Source organism: Phalacrocorax aristotelis, chromosome 19 (assembly GCF_949628215.1).
Source record: "Phalacrocorax aristotelis chromosome 19, bGulAri2.1, whole genome shotgun sequence".
Classification (NCBI taxonomy): Eukaryota; Metazoa; Chordata; class Aves; order Suliformes; family Phalacrocoracidae; genus Phalacrocorax; species Phalacrocorax aristotelis.
Window position 1 is genome coordinate 5,924,277 of NC_134294.1, and position 18,641 is coordinate 5,942,917.

General features: G+C 54.9%; 1 protein-coding gene across 3 annotated transcripts in view; it reads left to right on the plus strand.

The window, feature by feature from the left end:
- The window catches only part of AGRN (agrin), a 132,639-nt gene extending 113,998 nt beyond the window's left edge, over positions 1 to 18,641 (plus strand). For all 3 annotated transcript variants that reach the window (XM_075114257.1, XM_075114258.1, XM_075114259.1), the window contains 13 exons: positions 673 to 865; positions 1,526 to 1,741; positions 2,009 to 2,238; positions 2,726 to 2,860; positions 3,026 to 3,122; positions 3,556 to 3,720; positions 4,135 to 4,246; positions 6,759 to 6,875; positions 7,211 to 7,400; positions 8,188 to 8,275; positions 12,969 to 13,193; positions 13,868 to 13,971; positions 15,590 to 18,641. In XM_075114257.1, the coding sequence (XP_074970358.1) occupies positions 673 to 865; positions 1,526 to 1,741; positions 2,009 to 2,238; positions 2,726 to 2,860; positions 3,026 to 3,122; positions 3,556 to 3,720; positions 4,135 to 4,246; positions 6,759 to 6,875; positions 7,211 to 7,400; positions 8,188 to 8,275; positions 12,969 to 13,193; positions 13,868 to 13,971; positions 15,590 to 15,747 (2,030 nt within the window). In that variant the 3' untranslated portion in view covers positions 15,748 to 18,641. The remainder of the gene's footprint in view (positions 1 to 672; positions 866 to 1,525; positions 1,742 to 2,008; positions 2,239 to 2,725; positions 2,861 to 3,025; positions 3,123 to 3,555; positions 3,721 to 4,134; positions 4,247 to 6,758; positions 6,876 to 7,210; positions 7,401 to 8,187; positions 8,276 to 12,968; positions 13,194 to 13,867; positions 13,972 to 15,589) is intronic.

An 18,641-nucleotide genomic window follows, 5' to 3' on the forward strand; every position in this document is an offset into this window, starting at 1 on the left:
GCTCTGCGTGGTTCAGTGCTTACTCCTGAAAAGATTTGTCCCTAAAGCTATAAGCTGGAGCACTCAAAGCTGCTGCTGGATGTGGATGTCCGGTCCTGCTAATATTAGTAGGGCTTGGCTTTCCAGATCCCTTGGAAAATCTCAGCTGCAATAAGTAAAAGCCTGGAGTGATGAATGTAAATCCATCTTGTGGGATTCTGGGAGGACAGATAAAAATTACCTAAGGAGCCAGGAAGTTGAGTGTAAGGAGCTGTATGTGCAGCAGAGCTCAGCTGAGGGCCCAGGGGATGTGATAGCTGGGCACAGAAAGGACCGGCAGCACTGGTCCTTAACTGGGAGGAGCTGACTGGGACCCCACTGAAGCTAAGTACTGGGAGAGCAATACCACAGATCTCTAAAGCCTGGGAGCAATCTTTGGGTGCATGCTATCACGAGAGGAGCTGGTTGCTACCAGTATGGGTGTTTGGGAAGCAGTGACGGGCTAATTGCACAGGAGCATGGGCCCAGAGGAGAGAGCAAGCTTCTTTCTGCCATTTCACAAGAGTTGTTTGCTCGTACAGGTAGGAAAGTGTTCACAGGCTCATGTCAGGCCTTTATCTGCTCTCTGTTCTTCTGTTCCCTCCTCTACTTCATCCCCTTGTCCTTTCTCTGTGTCCTTCTTGGCTCTTGCAGCTGTCAGGTACTTCATCCCCAGCTTTGGTGGCAAGTCCTACCTGGCCTTCAAGATGATGAAGGCGTACCACACCGTGCGCATCGCCATGGAGTTCAGGACTGTGGAGCTCAGCGGGCTGCTGCTCTACAACGGGCAGAACCGTGGCAAAGACTTCATTTCCCTGGCGCTGGTTGGCGGCTTCGTGGAGCTCAGGTGGGTGCCCTTCCCCTCGGCCCTGCATGCTGCGGAGGAAGCAGAGCAGCCGCTCCTGCCAGAACGGTCCTTGCAGAACACCAGGAGGCTTCTGGGCTCAAACTTGCAGGCTGAGAAATAGTAGCATTAAATGGACAAGAAGAGGAGGTTTCTTTCCAATGTAATAAGAATACTATGGGGAGCCATTCCCTGTGCTACTTTCAACAAAGTTATTTCACTTATTTCAATTTGAATTTTGAAAAGCTAAAAGCTGTGGGAGGTTGACTTTTTTTGGGCAAGTGAGAGGTCTTTTTTTGGCACTGTTTTTGTACTGGGAGAAGAAATGGAGGGGGGGGAAAAAAGGGAGAAAGGCCCCAAAAATCTGAGCTGCAATGATTTTTCCAGTTCCAAAAGCCAAAGCCACAGACTTGGAACAAGGTGAGGTGGCAGGAAGACCTCTGGAGTCTGCAAAGTCCAGACAAGTTCCCAGGCAGCCAGTCCCGATGCTCAGCAGGGGACGGCTGTATGCTCTGAGCACAGCCTGGCCCAGAGGTGGGGAGAGAGGGGGGCTCCCGTGTGCTCCCAGCTTCTCTTTGGGACACAGCAGCCGCTGTGCCATGGTGTAGATGTCACCTTTCTGCAGCGTGGCACAGACAGAGGCCTCCCCCTCTTCCGCCCCAGGTTCAACACCGGCTCCGGCACGGGTATCATCACCAGCAAGGTCCGCGTTGAGCCTGGGAAGTGGCACCAGTTAGTGGTTAACCGCAACCGCCGCAGTGGCATGCTGTCTGTCGATGGGGAGCCCCACGTCAGCGGCGAGAGCCCGACGGGCACCGACGGGCTCAACCTTGACACAGACCTGTTCATCGGGGGAGCACCGGAGGACCAAATGGCTGTGTGAGTGAGGGCGCTGGACCGCTGCCGTGGGTGTCGCCGCATCCGCTGCTGCTGCGGGCACAGCATCCGTGGGGGCTGCAGCCCTCTGCCTGCTAGCAGGCTGCAGGTGGTGGCTGGGGGAGCATCGTGGAGCAGAGCTTCCCTGGGCCTGGGGGGGCCTCTTAATGCCCTGCTGGGGAGCACAGACTGACCCAGAAGCTTGGAGGGCCCCTGCGTTTTTGTCTTTGTGGACAAAACCCCCACCTACTTTGTCCTCTGTCCCCTCAGGGTGGCAGATCGTACTGCGGCTACAACCGGCCTGAAGGGCTGCATCCGCCTGCTGGACGTGAACAACCAGATGTACGACCTGCGGGAGAAAGGCAGTGATGTGCTGTATGGCAGCGGGGTGGGCGAGTGCGGCAACGACCCCTGTCACCCCAACCCCTGCCACCATGGTGGCATCTGCCATGTCAAGGAGGCAGAGATGTTCCACTGCGAGTGTCTCCACACCTACACCGGTACGGGGAGGGGGCCGCAGGCAGCGTGTTGCTGGGGCTCCTGATCCCGCTGGCTGGCTCTGAGGGATCGCAGAGCCTCGGGGGCTCATGGTGTGAGCTGCGGGGTGGGGGGTGGATGTGGTGTGGAGTGTCAGCAGTGGGTTAGAGGGAGAAGTGTAGGATGAAGCCGCGTCTGGTGAAGACAATAAATTTAGGAGGTAGACCTATTCCTAAGGACATGAGCCAAGGGCCAGGATCTGTCTGTTCTCACGTACTAAACAAAATTGCCCTTTGCGTTTCAGGGGCAGTGCAAAGCATAGTCTGGCAAGGGTATCACCTGCTGTTTGTGGGGTCCTCTGAGGGGGGCTTCTTGGGTCACTGGAACCCAACCTGGGCAGGTGAAAAGAGGCTGGTGGGGCCATCAGGAGACTGTTTGTCTCTGGTGAAATCATGCCTGATGGCTGTTGGTTTGAGATGCTGACGTGACAGGCTGCCTTTTCTGCTGCAGGCCCAACGTGTGCTGACGAGAGGAATCCCTGTGACCCTACGCCCTGCCACGTCTCTGCCACCTGCCTGGTGCTGCCAGAGGGAGGTGCCTTGTGCGCCTGTCCCATGGGCCGGGAAGGAGACTTCTGCGAGCTAGGTGGGACGGGAGCTGGCAGAGGAGCGGGTCTGGGGAAGGGGGTGGAACTGAAGGTGCTGATTTCCCCAGCCTGGGTGGCCAGGAGGCTTTGCCTGCTGTGGCTCTGGGGCACTGGCTGAAGCTGCTCTGCCTCCTCTTCCTCACCCTTCCCTCGTTTGTGCCCAGTGACAGAGCAGGACCACACCATGCCCTTCCTCCCGGAGTTCAATGGCTTCTCCTACCTGGAGCTGAATGGGCTGCAGACCTTCGTTCCTGACCTGCAGTAAGTGCCAAGGAACAGGAGAGGGGCAGGCGAGTGCATTGCCTGCGTGGCTGATCTGGGGGAGAGAGCTTGGGCTCTGAGCCTCGCCTGGCACATGCTGGCTCTCCCTAGAGGCTCTCCCTTTTGACAGGTTTTGGAGGGTTTGTCCAGAGGGACTGGCATCGCCAGAATCCCCGCAGCCAGAATGAGCCAGCAATGCTTCCCAGGGGCTTGGCGTTGCAACGGGCTGGGTAAATAAGCACCACGGATGGTATCCTGAACGTGGCAGATGTATCTCTTACCTGGCAAGGGTGCCTTACGGGAGTGGCATCTCTCTGCCATACCTGTAGTCCCAAGCAGGCAGGGGTCTTCTAAGGGCTCGGCACATGGGAGCGGAGGAAGAGGACACATGGGTAGCTGGAATGGAGGGTATCCATAATCCTTCTCTCCTCAGGGACAAAATGTCCATGGAAGTTGTGTTCCTGGCCAAGAGCCCCAGCGGCATGATCTTCTACAATGGCCAGAAGACAGATGGCAAAGGGGACTTTGTCTCTCTGGCCTTACACGATGGCTACCTGGAATACAGATATGACCTGGGCAAAGGGGCGGCTGTACTCAGGTAGGGTGGGCTGCAGGCTGGGGAGCTGCTCCTCAGGGTGGCGGTGGCGACAGAGGCAGGAGAAGGACAGTGGTGGCTTTCAGCATCTAGCACTGGCTTTGAGCTCCCCCTCCCCAGAAAACCATAAGGAAGCCAGGGGTAGCAGGCTTCATACTGGCCTCGGCTGTTTGCTGTAATGGCTCTGGGGCGGCTGTCCCTCTGTGGGGCAGGGCAGAGCTGGGCCTGCCTCCAGCTCCTGCCTCTCTCCCGGGCTCTGCTGGGCTGTCTGCATGGCTGCGAGCTGGGGCAGCCCAAGCTGGTCAAGCTGCGGTGGCCTGGGCAGCTCAAGCTGGTCAGGGGAGGTTTCCAGCGCTGTGTTTGGAGGTGGTGATGGCAAAGCTCTCATTCACATGTCTTCTCCCTTCTCACCACCAGGAGCAAAGAGCCAATTCCCCTCAACACCTGGATAAGTGTCTTGTTGGAGAGGAATGGGCGCAAAGGGGTAATGAGGATCAACAACGGCGAGAGGGTGATGGGAGAGTCACCGGTAAGTTGATGGGCAAAGGAGAGCTCTCTGGGCTTCCAGCCCCTGCTCCTCTTGTGTGAAATGAGCTGAATTCCCAGCCTTGTGGGCTTTTAATGCCTGTGGTGCATGGCTTTAAGGGTAGAGAAGAAGTGGGCAAGACCTGGGGAGAAAAGGATGCTGCAGGGCAGAGCTTGCCTGCCCCTCTCAGCTGCGCTGTAGCCTGGCCCTGGTGCTGTAGGACAGCAGCTGCACACCTCTTGCAGCTCTTCCTCCCTCCTTGTCCCCCACCAGCCACAGAGCTGCAGCCCCTTTGCCAGCGCCACGCATGCCCTGATTCTTGGGGCCTCGGTTTCAGGGATGTGCTTGACTGAGCCCCCCTCGCACAACATACACACAACCACACACACCCTTTTTTGGAAGTCCTCGAGTCTCCCTGAACAGGGGCAGGTACGCAAGGCACCCTTGCAGCCCCGGGAAGTGGCTGCCCATGCTGCCGCTGTGTTGGGCCCCTGTGGGTTTCATCCCGCACCCTTGGCGCTGGGCTCAGGAGCCCTCCGAGCGTGGGAGGCTCGGCCGGGAGGAAGTCACGGAGTCGTAAAAGCCCCGTTGCACTGTTGCTGCTGAATCCATTAGTGCTTTCTCTGCTCAGCTTCTAAGCTGGCAGCTTACCTCTCTGACCTCTCCCGTGTCCTGTCCCCCCCTGCACTTCTGTCTCTGCACAAACAGCAGGGTTTCATGGCAGGGCTACTGGCCGTCCTTCCATCCACCTTTCCAGTGGGGAAGCTGATAATGCAGGAAAGGGCCTGACTGCTGCTGAATTCATCCTTAAGCTCCACATAAAAGTGCAGCATCAAGATTATGCAACGTTCCTGCAAAACAAGGGGTTTCTTCCTTCCCTCACTCTCATCTTTTCAAGCTCCTCTCCAAGTGAAGGTTACCCCTGGTTGGCAGGGTGGCAGCAGCCCCTCCTGTTGCGTTCTGCAGCTCCCCTTCCCTGGCTATCCCGGGCACTGGTTGCAGTGGTGGTCTTGCAGCCGTGCATGTTACAATGTTACCCACTGATCTCCCTTTTCTCTCTCTCTCTTTCTCTCTCTTCCTTTTTCATTTGTATTTTTCCCTCCCCTGCTGTCTGGATCCCAGAAATCCCGTAAGGTAAAGATAAGTATGACCCACTGCACCTCCATCTCATCCGCCATTGGCACGTTGTTCTCTTTTGTTTTCCATTCAGAACTCAGTGTTTCACCCACTCCCCTTCCCATCTGACCAAGCAGCTTTAGGATCTCTGTAGATTAGAGACACTTCTTTTCCTCTTCCGTCATTAATTTCCAGCCAGTTGTTACATTTTGTTCCGGAAGCATTTCAATTAATCCAGTCATGTTTCTCGTGTTAACTCCACAAAGCATTAGCTAGTGATTCATATAACTGCATCTTTGCCTTGCTGCTGTGCCTCTGGGTCTGTCCCAGGTGCACAGGAGGGGATCTTGCTCCTGTTGTGTGCCCGGTGAGCCGTGTGGCTGAAGACTCACCTGGGACTTTCCGTGCCATGCAGCTGGGGCTGCAGGGTGACAGCAAGGAGGGGGTCTTTCTCCTCCAAACTCACAGCCCTGTGAGATGCAGGAGAACCTCCTCTAGACTTTTGCCATAAGGGACCTGCAGCAGCTGGATGAACCCAAGCTCAATCCCTCTGGTTTGGGTTTAAACATTAGTCCTGGCGAGACTGAAGCAGTATTTGTTTACTTGGTTTTGGGGGCCACATAAAGCCAGGGGCCTCCACGCCTGAGGACGTCAGAACAGCATCTCCCTAAAATTAAATTCACAGGAAAATCTTTCCCTTGTGTGCCTGCTGGCAGGTGAGACCTTGCAGCCTGGCGTGAGGAGGTTCGCTGTGGGCTCCGTTCTCCCAGCGCCCTTTACGCAGCCTGGTTTGGTGCCAGATACGTGGAGCTCATCCTCCCCCTGTGCTCGGCGGCGGCTCACCCCGGCAGTGCCGCGGCTGGTGGGCGGCTGCGGGTCCCGGTGGCAGAGCAGGGAGAGCGAGGGCTGCAGGGCATGGGGAGCAGGGGCAGGAGCAGCACAGGGAACGGAGGAGAAGGTGGGGACCTGGTCCCAGGCGGGATGTGAAACCCAGCCTGCCTCTCCCTGCCCGGCCCACCTCCTGCCTGCCCACCCCAGGGCAGGGCTGTCCTGCCTGCTCCGCTGCGGCAGAGCCTGTGCAGGGCCCCTGGCATGCTTTCTGAGGGGCTCTCCTGCTCCAGCCTCCGCAGAGACGGCTAGCGGTGCCCCACGCCAGCCCTGGCCCAGGGCACAGCCCATGCCTTGAGGGAGGAAGGCAGGGAGTGGGGGAGCGCCGGGGACAGGCATCTTCTTTCCCACCAGCCCAGCTTCTGGTTGTGCACGGGTGCCTGCTCTGCCGGCAGTGCCGCCCTGCTCGCAGCCTCCTTTAGTCCTCGCGGAGCTGGGCCAAGTGCCCAGCTTGCAGCTTAGGGATAGCCTGACATCTTCTCCATCTCACCTTCTCCCCTTTCCACCCCAGGTGCCTCACACCTTCCTGAACCTGAAGGAGCCATTTTATGTGGGGGGAGCCCCTGATTTCAGCAAACTAGCTCGAGCAGCTGCCATCTCCACCAGCTTCGACGGAGCTGTGCAGAGGGTAAGACCCTACCGGGCAGCCTGGGACAGGCGTCTGGCTGGGAGATGTTCCATCTGCGCTGGCATCGCCGGAGGAGAGCGAGGAGGAGCCTGGGAGTGGGCTTCCCTGGCACCTGGGTCCATGTGCATGGGGGGAAAACAGCCAGCTGAAAAGTGGCAGCGGTGGGTGGCAGAAGAGGAGGCAGGGGTGCATCGCAGGAATACGTGTGGCTTGGGGATGGGTTCCCATCTCCCTTTTCCTCTTGAGGGTGCTGGCCTCTGTCCCCCCGCCAGCCCCGCAGAGAGGTGGGGTGGTGAAGGCTGACTTTCGTGCTTCCTCTTGCTTGCACCTGTCAGATCTCTGTCAAGGGGGTGCCTGTGCTGAAGGAGCAGAACATCCGCAGCGCCATTGAGATCTCCCCCTTCCGAGGCCACCCCTGTACCCAGAAACCAAACCCCTGCCAGAACGGAGGCACTTGCAGCCCCCGGCTAGAGAGCTACGAGTGCACCTGCCAGAGGGGCTTCTCCGGGGCTCAGTGTGAGAAAGGTGAGACTGCCAAGATAGGGCTGGACATGGACCCTCACCCACTAGCCAGACAGAGCAATGAAACTGCTTCTATGGTTAGCGGGTGGCAGCAGGACAGCACAACGCTTAGGCCAAGCCTGAGGTCTTGCCCTTGTGGCAGGTGGGAGGGATCCAGGGGAAAGAAGCTGCGGCGTTTGCAGGCTGGCGCTGTTGTGCAGCTGTGAAGTCGAGGCAATGCCATTTCTCAGAAAGGCAGGCATTGCACTGCACGCAGCAGGGCGAATGCTGCTGCCCACGGGTAGATCACCCAGCCCTTTCACCTCCATCTGCCAGTGCACTCTCACCTGTCTGGTGTTGCTGTGCTCACTTGAAGCAGGCTGGGGCAGGGAAACATAGAATCATAGAATGGTTTAGGTTGGAAGGGACCTTTAGAGGCCATCTAGTCCAACCCCCACCATGGTTTGGTGCTGTAGCAGATCAGGGTTTCTTTCCTGCTGCCTCCCTGAAATTAGCACTTGGGCCATCACCGAGTCCCGGTTCCTCCCCAGCTTCAGCCAGGAAGCCAGCAAGGCTGCAGATTTCATGACAGTTGGCTGCAAAACAAGGAGGTGGTCCAAACTCACAGGCTTTAAAGCCACAGCAAAACTTTCCAGGGGCTTGCTTAGAGTGCTGACATGCCCCAAGGGGTGGCAGGTTTGTGCACGCCTTCGTCCTGTTATGAATTCTCAGTGTAAAGGGGGATTTTCCTATCTCCAAGGACAGACGGGCCATGCCATGTTACCTGACAGCTCTTTTTTCCCACCTCCAGTGATCATTGAGAAGGCTGCTGGAGATGCAGAGGCCATTGCTTTTGATGGTAGGACATATATGGAGTACCACAATGCCGTGACAAAGAGGTAACTTGGCTGCCGAGCTGAACCAAGATCAAAACAAGGAGTTAGGGCTGCTAGCGGGAGGAAGAGCTAGGGTGGGAGAAGTCCAAGTACAGAGCTCAGAAAGGGGCAAGCCAGACTGGGGCTGTGAGCACTCGCTTCCAGCCGCTACCTCTAAAGCTGCCTTGTTGGCAGAGGGCTTTTCCCCACAATGGCAGTGCCTGGCCAACCTCAGGTCTGGATAATCTCATTCTGTAGTGTGTGGGCCACCTTCTGGGTTACCATCGTCTGGTTTGGGAGTGGGATAAAGCTGGCTGAGTCCACCCATGAAGATGGTTAATGTCCCCTGCTCCTGGTCGGTGCCTTTCTTTGCCCACATGCTCAGGAGAGAGCTTATGGGCTGGGTGAGCTGTGCTGAGGGGAGAGATAGCTCTGCCTCTGTTTTATTTCACACCTGTTTGCCAGCTCCTTTGTCTCCCTGGCTGTTTGTGCAGCAAGGGGGCGGTTCTGCCAACAGGGACGGGCCGTCGCTGCTGCAGGACCTGGCTAGCCTTCTCCAGCATCTGCTCGACCCTGACCCCATGGGCTAGGGGTACGTGTTCGGACCCTGTGGCCTCTGTGGCTGTACTGGTCCTGGGGGTTTCTCTCTCAAGATAAGCAGAGCCTGGTACGCAGCTGCTGACTGAGGACCCCTTCAGCCTCTGGGCTGGATATTTCTCCTGCAGTAGACTCCCGCTGCACTGCAGCCTGACTCAGCACCCTTCCTCAGCACCATGCTCCTACAGCCCCTGTGGTTAATCCCAGCTCCATGGCACCGGGAGAGGGGATTGCATAAGGCTCTGTCCATCTGCCTCTTACACCCTCAGATTCCCTGCTGCCCTAACACCCTGCCTGGGGCGGGCGTCTGTGTTGAGCTGTTGTCTGTCAGTCTCTGTCTGTCTTGTCTCTTCTCAAGGTCCTTGTTTCTTTGTTTTCAAGCCACCTGACCAATGAGATCCCCGCGTAAGTACAGTCGTCCCCACTGCCCAGCTCCTCCCTGCAGCCATCTGCCCTCCACCACGTCTCCCATTGCCACCCTGACCGCCAGCCCACCCGCGGGGGAGCGCAGGGCAGGTGTGGGAGGAGGAATACGGGCACTCTCCCAGGGGTCTGCCAGGGACAGGGGGTTCCCGTTTCAGGGTGAGGACGACACAGGTACTGACCGCAGCTCTGGCAGCCGTACAGGGGCCCAAACAGAGCCACGATGCAGCAGGAGCTATGCTGCCTGGCTCTGCTGCAGTCAAGTTGTTGTCCCAGCAGCATGCTGCAACATAGCCTTAGTTTAAGTGGATGAGCATAGGGGAAGAAAAGTTCTTGTGACTTACCTTTTCCATCAGTGGCAAAGGCATTGGTGATGGAATTAAGGGGTGCTAACCCTGCTGTGGTTTTTCTGGCACGAATGTGGTGTTGCTGCCATAGCGAAGGGGCCAGGCTGGGTGCTAGGAGGATGTTCCCCGGTCAGGGGTGCGTGGCCTGGGCACCCCCTCACAACATGTGCTGCGGCCAGAGGGGCAGGTGGATGGGGATAAGGGCTTCTTCCCTAGAGCAGGCTTGACAGCTGTTGATTTGCTGTCTGTCTGTCTTGCTGGGTGGCAGGAGTGGAAGAGAAGCACTGGTTCATGCAGCTCCAATGTGTGGGGACAGAGTTTGAGTGATACCTGCCTGTCACATCTCCATTTCACCTCATTTTCTACAAGCTGGGGTCAGACAGAGGCTCGGGAGGCTGAGTTGCGTGCATGTGTGCATGTCAACACCTGGGGAGCCACAGAGCCCCTGACCTGCATGGTCACAACAGCTTGGGAGGTGGTCTGGTGTCTTGGAAAGGGCTTTTTGGGAGCCAACCATCCTCCTAAGCTACACAGTGTGCCCTATGGCAACGAGAGGCATGTAGTGGCCTGCACAACAACTCTGCCCCGTGGCAAAGTGCCCAGCTGTCCCTCTGCACAGACGTGAGCCACATCCCTGCAGATGAGCAGAAAGCTGCTCCCCGTGTGTTCTGCCTCTCCCAGTGCACTGCAAAGGGAAGGTCACCATTCCCAGCCTTCTCCCTGCCTGAGCCAGCCTATTTTGGCTGTGCATGCCCCATCCTGCAAGGGAGCTTAGCACTTCTCCCCAGATCCCTCTGCCGGGATTTGGCAGTGGCACTCGGTAGCCCCGCCAGGGCTGAAGGACCCATTGGGCTGCCCATAAAAAGTAGTTTCTTCTGTCTCCAGGCAGACACTGGGGTGTGCCTTGGGCAGGACTAACACTCCAATTGTTTCTCTGGGCTCTGCTGGCCATGACATGCCCGTACTACTTTTTTTTTTTTTTGAACATACATTTTTATATATACATCTAGTTAGAGCTGATTGTAATGCCGGGACTGTAGCCCCTAACGCTTGCAGCCAGTGCCAGCAGGACAGCTGTAGTGCTGGGTTTCCCCTTCTCCATGCACGCCCTGCTGCCCAAGTGCCCCAAGGCTGACTCAGAGGCCTTAAGTGACAAGTCAGCTCTCTGGCTAGGTGGGAGCCCATTCTGCGGCATCCCGAGGAACCAGCCTAAGACCTGCATGCAGGTCCACCCTGGAGAGAGTCCTACTGCAGGGCCATGGCCAAAAGCTCCCTTCTGCCAGCAGTTCTACCCTCTGTCCTGTCCTGGGATGCTCATCCCAGCAGGGCGGCATGGGTGATTAGCAGGAACACTGATAGTCGTAGAATCATAGAATCGTTAAGGATGGAAAAGACCTCTAAGAGCATCAAGTCCAACCAGCAGCCCGACACCACCATGCCTCCTAAAGCATGTCCCGAACCCAGGAGAGCATTGCAGAGTCCCTGCACCACTGGGACAGGGCTGTATTCGCTCGTTGGCGTTATTAGGCCCACTCTGGCTAAGCAACAGCTTGCAAAAGCCTTGCTGGCTTGAGGAAACTCAGCCCCAAGGACAGCGGCTGAGGCTTCCCGCTCATGCTGGGTGGTTTTCTCAGCTTGGGCGTTGTGGAGGGTGAAGAGCTGTTGCTGTTGAGCAGGGCTGTTCCCTGTCTGTGAGTTGGGGTGGGAGGGAAGGGTCTCCTCCGCTGTTCTGCGCTTATCGCATGCTCCCCTTTCTTCCTGCATCTAAGTCCCGAAGCGCTGGACTATCCTGCAGAGCCCAGGTAAGTCTGTGCCAGGCTTTCAGCTCTTGTGTCTCGTGCTCTGCTGTTGCTGCCTCAGCATGTCTCTGTCTCTGTGCGTGTTCTGTGTGTCCATACCCCCGGCTTTTTATTTATAAGGGATACAGCTCTGCAGATGGTGAGAGTAAACATGAAAGAAGCCGTGTCCTTCCAGCATAGGAACAGCAGCTCCTGTGTAGCTTGAGCGCTGGCCCTTGCTCCTGGGGGACCTAGACAGCAAGTAGCTGCTGGTGAGGGGAGAGGCTGAGTTACCTTGACAGTACAGCCCTTGTCCAGCCCCTTGGACAGTGTCCCTTGGGAATAAAAAGCTGTCTGTGTTGCCCATGTTGTCTGGTCTGTGTGTGCACATGTGTCAGCAGCGTGTCTCAGAGCATCCCCGGAGAGCGGATGGCAACTCCATACGGCAACGTCACCAGTTGCCAAGAGCCTTTTGCCTGTTCCAGAAGGGACTGAGGAAAGATGGGGGTGCCAGTGTGGGGGAAATTCTGTCCTCCTTTCATTCCTCCCTTGAGAAAAGACACCACGTCTAGGAGAAAGAAGGCTTTCTGCTTCTGTGGACAGCCTCCATCCCCTTCAACTGCAGGGTGCTCATCGCCTCACGGACCCCAGCCTCAGGTTCCCGTTGGGCTTTGGTCAAGCAGAGGCAGCGGTGTAGAGCAAACGCCTCCAAGGCTGATGGCTGCGTGGTGATGGCATGGGGAGCGGCGGACCCCAGGCACCCCAGCTCTGCTGGCACCTCGGGTGCCTGCCAGCAGGATGAAATGGTGTTGACCCCAGCTTAGCTGGTGCCTGATCTGGCCAACAGAGCCCGCTTTGTTCTGACTTCTCCCAAATCAAAGGCAGCTCTGTGGGGAAAATCCTTCTGGCGATGTGGGGGCCAGCCCAGTGCTGTTCACCAGTGCATGTAACAAACCTCTTCCTTCACCGCCTGCATATGAGGAGGCAAAACCAAGACTCGTGTGTCGCAGTTCACAGGGGTTGATGTGTCCGAACCTTTTGCTCCATGGAGGGCAAAAGCAAGGGGCAGTAGCCCCAGGCTATGTCTTTGGAGGTTCAAGCTGGATTTTGGGGAAAACGCTTCATCCCCGAGAGGACTGTGCAGCCCCCGCTCAGGTCAGCAGGAAGATGGAGAAGCTCCATTCTTGGTGTTCCCAAGCTCCGCTGGGCAGAGCCAACGCTGCTGTCATGTAGCGCTGGCGCTGGTCATGCTCTGAGTAGGAGCTGGGTTGGAGAACACCAGGGGGCTATTTCTTTGATCCTGTGGCCTGGTTCAGAGCTTTCCATCTGCTCCCCCCCCCCACCCCCCATCATGCAGCAGGCCTGGGATATTGCAAAGGCTGCGACCCCTCAAGTGCAGCAGGTAGGGACTGAGACCCCATGCGTAGCCTGATGCCAAAGGTTGGTTGAAGGTTATCTTCAGCAGGTGAGCTAGCTGGCTGGGATCAGAGAAGGCTGCTCCGAGGAGCTGACTGGCTGCCTGTTGCTTTTGTAGCCATGTTTTTAACTCTTCTCTGTCGTCTCCCCGTGCAGCGAGAAGGCCTTGCAGTCAAACCACTTTGAACTAAGCATCAAAACAGAAGCCACTCAGGGGCTGATCCTGTGGAGTGGGAAGGGGCTGGAGCGATCAGACTACATCGCCCTCGCCATAGTGGATGGCTTCGTTCAAATGACCTACGACCTCGGCTCCAAGCCAGTCGTCCTACGATCCACGGTCCCCATCAACACCAACCAGTGGATTCATATCAAAGCATACAGGTGTGAAGGCTCGCGGGAGGGGAGAGCAGGACTGTGGCAATTGCTCTGAGATGGGCAAGCTGTGAACTAGGGAGCCTGAGTCATGGCCGTGGCTCCATGCCCTGTGATCCCCAAGGGTCACTCCTCTTCTTGGATAATAATAGAGGAGAGGCATGTGGGCAGTGCCGCGTTGGAGGGGTGCGTGTTGTGACACGCCTGGAAATGTCAAAGGGGCAGGCTCAAGGAGGTACGAAAGGTTCACGGCTTTTATTTTAGCTGGCTGAGGGTTTGACATTCTGTTCGTGTTGAGCCCAAGCCGTCCCTTTTTATTTTTATTGGTGGTGGGAGTGGTGAGCGGATCATGGGGCTGGCATGCCAGGGATTTCTGCTGATGGGTCTGGACGGCACGGGAGGAAGCTGCGGCTTCTGGCAGGGCCGGCAGCGGGCCTGCGGGATGCCGTGGGGATGCCGGAGGGGAGCACTGGCTGCCGGCTCTGCGGCGCTCCCCGGGGAGGCGTCGCACCGAGGACCGCTGTGCGCTACGTGGCCTGAGGGAGAGCCCCGCTCCTCTCCAGGTGGAGAAGGGCTGATGGTGCCCGGCACCTGGATTTAGCGTAAAGCAGAGGGCAGCTCTGGGTTATTCCTCTAAGGTTGCTAATCATCTTCTCTTCCTTCTCCCCTCTCTCCGGGAGCAGGGTACAGAGAGAAGGTTCCCTTCAAGTTGGCAACGAAGCCCCCATTGCTGGCTCTTCACCGCTTGGTGCAACACAGCTAGATACAGATGGGGCCCTGTGGCTGGGTAAGTCGGCGTGGAAAGGGTGAACCTCCTCTGTGCCCCTTGCTGTGCGGGGCTCGGAGCTGGAGCCGGGACGCTGATGCTCCCTCACTTGTTTCAATGGGACATCTCTGCCTCCCAGGTGGCTTTGACAGGTTTGGCCTAAGAAGTCCCCGGCTCGTTCTCTGCCTACTAGGGCGGGATGCTGGTGACAGCTGAGGGACGAAGGGTTGGCTTTACCAAATGCCAGTCCTTTCCAAGTCACCGTGTCCCCTGAGGATCCCCTGCCGCCAGTGGCGTGGAGCACTCTCTACTAACTGGGAGTGCTCCCACCTGACGAATTCCCTCACGTGTGGGAGCCTCCCTTAGTTCACAAGCCTCCCAAACATTACTTGCTTGGGTAACTCTGGTTCCCAAAAGTCAAACAGCTGAATTGAGAGAAAGGTACTTCTGTCTGGAAATACATAAATACCCAGATTTTAAATGTTGCTTTATTTGCATAACGGAATAAGCAGGCATGCCAGAACGTGGCATGTGCAGCATGAGTGCAGCAGAGTCAGGCCCGTTTGTGTGTTTGCAGTATTTCGATCCTGCAAGCGGAGTTTGGCCCATTGCAACTACCTCACACTGCCTGTGGCAGATCTGTCAGCACAGACAGAGGCTAGATTTGTCCTGTACCAGCTCAAATAGGCCAGAAATCCACCCACAAGTGTAGGATAATTGTGCTTAACTACAACCAGTACTAATCTGAGCTAAGAGGAGAGCGAAGTCCTTTTTGGAGCATAAAAGATGAAAGAAGGATGCCCAGTGATAGGGGATGCTGCAGGTCCCGGCTTCATTCGTCTCAAGGAACCTGCATGACTCAGCTCTCCATCTGTAAGTGAAGGACTGGGCTTCTCCTCCAGCGGGTGCTGTAGCTGTCCTAGCGTCCAGGATTGCAAGGGGGCACAAAGACCTCAGAAATCAATGGACAGAAATGTTCATCTGGGGATTTCAATCAGCTGTAATGGAGAAACAGTGAATTAGATTCTGTTCACGCTTTTCAGAAGCATCTGATCTTATCTTCCTAGTCTAAGCCTGTAGTTCCAGGTCTAACCCGACTTATAGAAGTCATGTTCAAAAATGTGGCCTTACGTCTGAAAAGACAGTATCCCAGATGCCATTTCTTGTTCTGAAATCTAGAAGAAAGCAAAATTTTTTCCATGAGAAATTTTTGCTTGGCTTCCCCACTAGCTCTTCCAAAGGCTTTGTTTGCGATCAGCCTTTCAGAATTTCAGCACCTCGAATGAGCCATAGTTCACGTCTCAGTAACTGAAATAAAATTCAGTTTGAATTTAGGACCGATCTCCAAGGAAATGAAGTATTTTAAGTTGAATTGGTATTTTAGAATGCAAGTTACTGGTTTAGGTGTCTTCAGGAAACCTGCGTGTATTGGTTGGAACTGGCATTTCTCTGATTTAAGTGAAAATAAATACTGGCTAGGAAAGAGGGTTTTTCCCCGCTGTTGAGGAGGGCGCTCCCAGCAGCGCCTGCACTGCGTGTGTGTGCGCATGAGTGTGCGACGCTGCCTGGGGCAGGCCGCTGGCCGGCACAGCAGCCTCTCCTTGTCCTCCCAGCCGACCTTCCGCGCTGTCTCTTGCAGGGGGAATGGAGAAGCTGAGCGTGGCTCACAAGCTGCCCAAGGCCTACAGCACTGGCTTTATTGGCTGCATAAGGGACGTGATTGTCGACCGCCAAGAACTGCATCTGGTGGAGGACGCTTTAAACAACCCCACAATATTACACTGCTCAGCCAAATAGAGCCCCAGGGACCCTTCCTTCTCCTTCCCTCCCTCCTGCCTATTGCTGTAATTATTTTCTATTTTTGTAAACTTATTGCTTTTTATATTTTGGGGGGAGGGGGGAATGGGAGGGGAGGAAACACCTTTTCTTTCGGTTTATCTGTTCGGTTGCAGTCTATCCAGGTCAGTCAGACTCTAATCAAACAGCAGCAACAAAGAACAAACCTTGAACCAAGTCTCCAAGAAGTGACAGAAGAACTTCCCCATTACACCTGCATTGTAAAACTTTTTCATACTTGAAGCTTCTTTTTGGGTTATTTTTCCCCCTCCTTACTTGTGTTCTTGGGTTGTTGTTCATGCCCGTGGGGGAAAGGATGCTGGTGCTGGCGAGGTGTGTGGCCTCCGTGGATTCACTGCCTTCCCACCTCAGGCCTGGCCCCAAAGCCCCGCTCTGCAGGGCTGGCTGAGCAGGGAAGTGGCCACCAGAGAAGCGGCAGTTGCCACCCTGCTTTGGGGCCTGGCTCTGCCAAGCCTTCTCCTGGCCCTGTGTCCACCCTATCTCCCTCCTCCCCCCCTTCCTCTCACTATAATTTATGTGTGTAAGAATCTCAAGTGCTTTTCTCCTTTATGCTCTGTTAAAATCAGGGATGCCATGCACTGGAAGAGAGACCAAGGTCTGCTCTGAGCAGGCAGGAAAGCATTGCTCTTTGGTTGTCTTATGACTGTTTGCTGGACTGAGAGGTGCTGTAGGGGAAATGTTGATTTCTCTGTTGGCTCTCCTCCTCCTCTTGGACATGTGCAGAAGCAGCTGTGAAACCTCATTTCCACGCTTTGTTTTTATCCAGACATGTCCTAACCACCTGCTTGCCCTGGCTGCTCTTCCCAAGAGCTTCTGTGTACCAAGCGTTGCCCTCCCCTGTGCACCAGTGAACTTGCAGCACGTCTTCAAGAGCTGGAAGTGTTCTCCCTCTTCCAGCGCTGTGAAAGGGGCTGCCAGGGCACAGGGACTGGGTCCCTTTTCACTTTTAAAAAAATAATCTGTTGGACGTGTCCTTCCATGACCCATGTCCATTTTCCAGCCTCCGGGCGTGACTTGCCCTCTGTCTACCATGAGGATGCTTGCAGCTGGCCAGCATGGGAATCGCTGTAGAGCTGGTATTAGAGCCTCTCCCATGAAGAGTAATTGGAGTTTTACCTTTGACTATAAGTTTTTGCAATGCCCAGTGCAATGCGGGGTCTTCCACGCCATGATCAAAGCTCCTCCGGATGCCGCCAGCCCAGCAGCGATAGCTGGAATGGGAACGGGGCGTGAGTTAGCTGTCGAGGCAGTAGTGTTTGGGAGGAGGGGATTTTTTTTTTTTTAAGGGTTTTCTTCCTCCGTGCAACTCTTGGAAGCAAATACTGTGGTGCCAGTTACAAAGCCAGTATGTGTGTTTCTGAATGAATGAATGTATGTTTGCGAGCGTCCGTCAACCAGCACACGTTTGCATGCAAACCCTGAATCTCCCGTAAGCAGGAGAAGAACAAATGGATTGCAGCTATGAAAGAAATGACCCGCTCCATTCTGGTTCCTTCTCCATGGGAAGAATTTACTGGTGCTGTGTAGCATCTGTGTCCTTTTCCACCGCCGGGACACACTGTGTCCCTTTCCCACCCTGAGATGGCAGCTGGCTCTGCGTAAAACCAGCTTTATGGAACGTACAGAATTAATCTGAAGGATTCCACCAGGTATCAATTGTTATTTAATATCCAGAGTGCCATCGTTTTGCAGTTTTACCATAAATTTCTAGCGCACCTTGTAGTGTCCCTTTACAAAGTAGTGCATCCTTTAAAAATGTTGTTTCTCGGCACTACGTTTTGAGCCATGAAAAGTCAAATCACTTTTCTCAGGGTGAGCTCTGAACACAGATGTAACGAAGGGGAAGAATATTGTATAAAACCACTTGGCTTTCCTTTTTTCTTTCTTTTTTTTCTTTTTTTTTTTTAATTAAAGGAAATCTGTGCTCCCCCCTGCCCAATCTCTACCTAATCTATTGACACTCCTCTAAAAATCCAGTGGTTAAATATTTCACGGGGGGGGCTGCACCCTCTGTGGGATGGAGCCTCCGGGGTGGGTGTGTGTGGCTGTGTGGGTGGAAATACCACATTTTAAGTGGCTAATGTAATGTATATAAATTGTGGTTCCTGGTGGGGAGTACTGTGACTGTGTTGTGAAAGGGATGGGCTGCTGCATTTTGATCACGAGGTGTAGATAGATGGGGGCTAACTAGGACTGCAGCGTGGGGTGGGCTGGGAGGGAAGCTCGAGACCCTCGGTCTGTGTTTTGAGAACGTGAGTTCTAGCTGGGCAATGCAACTGCGTCGGCCGAGACTGAGGGCTGACCGTGCCAGCTCCGGAGGGAGAGGGGCATGCGCAGAGGAAGCTGCTAATTTTCTAGAATGCCACTGGAATGAAGCCAGGGTCACTGAAAAAAAAAAAAAAACAACTAAACAAAAACAAAAACTCTGTCTGCTTTTGCTGGGGCTTGGAAATGCCTTAAAACAGGACTTTGCGTCCTCGTTGTCAAGCATCTTGAACCAAGGTCAGATTCAGCAGTGCTCCCTAGGGGCTGTGCACTTAACTTCGGCTTTATTTTTAATAGCATTTATAACATGTATGTACAAAAAAACAAGACATTGAGGTTTGGGTTTTTTTCTGGGGTTTTTTTTTTGTTTTTTTTTTTTTTTTTAAAAAAAAAAGTTGTCCATGTGGCTTCATTTATAGGGTAAATTAATGACCATTGTGAACTGCTGTATGAATTCTGAAGGGCAATGCACAGTAGAGGAGCAGCATGATATAACCATTACTAACTTGTGTCTTTCGTCAATCACCATGAAATAAAGTTTGAAAACTATTAAATATGTTTTTAAGGGG